The 2116-nt window shown below is 19.5% G+C and overlaps 1 protein-coding gene across 1 annotated transcript in view, besides 7 other annotated features; it reads right to left on the bottom strand.

Annotated features, from left to right (window-relative positions):
- EDI_239130 (uncharacterized protein) overlaps positions 1–663 on the bottom strand; it is a gene marked incomplete at both ends in the record, with an annotated part of 780 nt that extends 117 nt beyond the window's left edge. The window contains one exon of the mRNA XM_001733448.1: positions 1–663. This exon is cut by the window's left edge and continues 117 nt beyond it. Within this exon, the coding sequence (XP_001733500.1) occupies positions 1–663 (663 nt within the window).
- Positions 664–867: 204 nt separating this feature from the next.
- Positions 868–962: a sequence feature (AT_rich).
- Positions 963–1040: 78 nt separating this feature from the next.
- Positions 1041–1066: a sequence feature (AT_rich).
- Positions 1067–1092: 26 nt separating this feature from the next.
- Positions 1093–1186: a sequence feature (AT_rich).
- Positions 1187–1232: 46 nt separating this feature from the next.
- Positions 1233–1516: a repeat region.
- A 45-nt stretch (positions 1517–1561) lies between these two features.
- Positions 1562–1684: a repeat region.
- Positions 1685–1741: 57 nt separating this feature from the next.
- Positions 1742–1764: a sequence feature (AT_rich).
- Positions 1765–1932: 168 nt separating this feature from the next.
- Positions 1933–2115: a microsatellite.
- The last annotated feature ends 1 nt before the right edge of the window (position 2116 follows it).

Genomic DNA, 2116 nt, shown 5'->3' with positions numbered 1-2116 from the left:
TTTTCCATTAACATATGATTTATTTAAACAATATGAAATATTATTATTACATTTTCCATTTTGATCTTTTATCATATCTTCTTCACATGTTTTATTTATACATTTATTATTATCTAAATATTCTTCATATTTACATTTTATTTCAATATCATTTGTTTGACATATTTCTGATTTTGAACATTCTATACATTTATTATTATTAATGTATTTTCCATTTTCACAATATATTTCTTCATTCTTTCCATTTTGATTCTTTTCTTTATTTGAACATTTTCCATTGTTTAATGTATATCTATTTGAACATGATACACATTTATTTCCTTCATAATAACATTGATCTTCTTTATCTCCATTACATTGATTATTTTGTATTTTATATCCATTTGAACATTTTAAACAATAATTTCTTTCTGATTTATTACATTCATTATCTTTTTCTTTACATTCTCCTTTTTCTTTAATATATCCTTCTTTACATTGATAACAATATGTTTTATATCCTACAATACAATTATCTGGTAATAATTGACATTCTTTATTTGAATTTAAATAATATCCTTTTTCACATTCAATACATTCTCTTGTTTCTTCTTTATAAATCATCATATTACAATTCTTATATCCAATACTATCTAATGTTATTCCTTTCATTCCAATAATCATTATTTGACTTTTATTTGTTGTTAATGTTGTTTCTGAAAATTCTATATTATTAAATTAGTTAATGGTTTTGAAGAAGAAATAATTAGTGTTGAAATTGATTTATCATCATTTTCTACTTCTTTAATTAATGTTGTTCCTTCATTTGATTGTTCAATTCTTGAACTAAATTCAATTATTTGATATGGATCTTTCTATAAAGATCACATATTAATTTATTTATTGATTTAATTTTAATCATAGATTAGGATAAAGATATTTATTAATAATTAATAAAGATAATTATTTCTAATTATATAAATCTTTATTGATGGTGAGATATAATAGTTATAATATAAAGAAATGCTAATAAAAATAACAGATTCATTGGAACTATCTTCAATTTTTAAATATTTTATTATAATTAGTGCATTTTCTTCTTTGAAAAGATAGATAATTTATGTTTATTTTTATATTGGATAATGTATTATATATTTATTTTTGATATTTATGTTATAATGAAAAAGTATTAAATACTAATATTTAACAAGGTTCAATTAATGGGCATATTCATATTTTTTACTTCTTCATAATGAGAATTGATTAGTTCAATGAATTTTAATATGGTCTCATTCTATATGTATGTTTATTTAAAACACAATCTATTTAAAATATTTTTCATCTAATGTATTACAGAAATGGTTCTATAAAACACTATTTATTTTATGTTTTTTAATAGTATTACTCTTAATAATGTTGTGAAGATATTTGTAATTTGATAAATGTAATCTTCTTACTAATTTATTTTGTATTAATTTATTGTTAATATTACAATATATTTCAACACTTATTATATCTATGTTATATATTATTTTCTACCAAATTCATTTATTATACAATATTCTTCTTTCTTTACTATATATTTATTTGAGTGAATTACATTCATTAATAGTAATCTTTTTATCAAATGTTTTTTTATTCTTTTATTTACGTTTTCTTCTATTATCTATAACATTTCTCCAACTCCTGTATTTGTTTTGTATTTATTTTGATCTTTTTTTATTTCTCTTTAGAAAATCTTTAACTCCGCAGAAATCCCACGATTTTTAAATAAAAATAATAATACATGAAACAAAAGAGATTAAAAAGAATAATCAATACTATAGAAGAAATAACAAATACCAAAAAAGATTTAATACAAATCAGATAGTTCATAGATATGATCATTTTGAAAATAGACAGTGGTACAATGATAGGGACAATAAATATTATCATCAAAACTCCTATTATCCTAATAGAAGATATAAACAATATCATTACAAGAACAATAACTATCAAAACAGAAAATACAAAGAAAGAACCAAAGAAAGAGAAAACAAAATAATAATAATAAAAGAAAGGATGAAAAGAATTGAAGTTATTGAAAAGTTAGTAACAACAATAAAAAAGAAAATAGGAAATGAAGATGAAGAGAAAG

The sequence above is a fragment of the Entamoeba dispar genome, genomic scaffold, assembly GCF_000209125.1.
Source record: "Entamoeba dispar SAW760 scf_1105229462787 genomic scaffold, whole genome shotgun sequence".
NCBI classification, from domain to species: Eukaryota; Evosea; order Mastigamoebida; family Endamoebidae; genus Entamoeba; species Entamoeba dispar.
The sequence above is the reverse complement of the archived record's forward strand: the minus strand, read 5'-3'. Positions and strand labels throughout refer to the sequence as shown.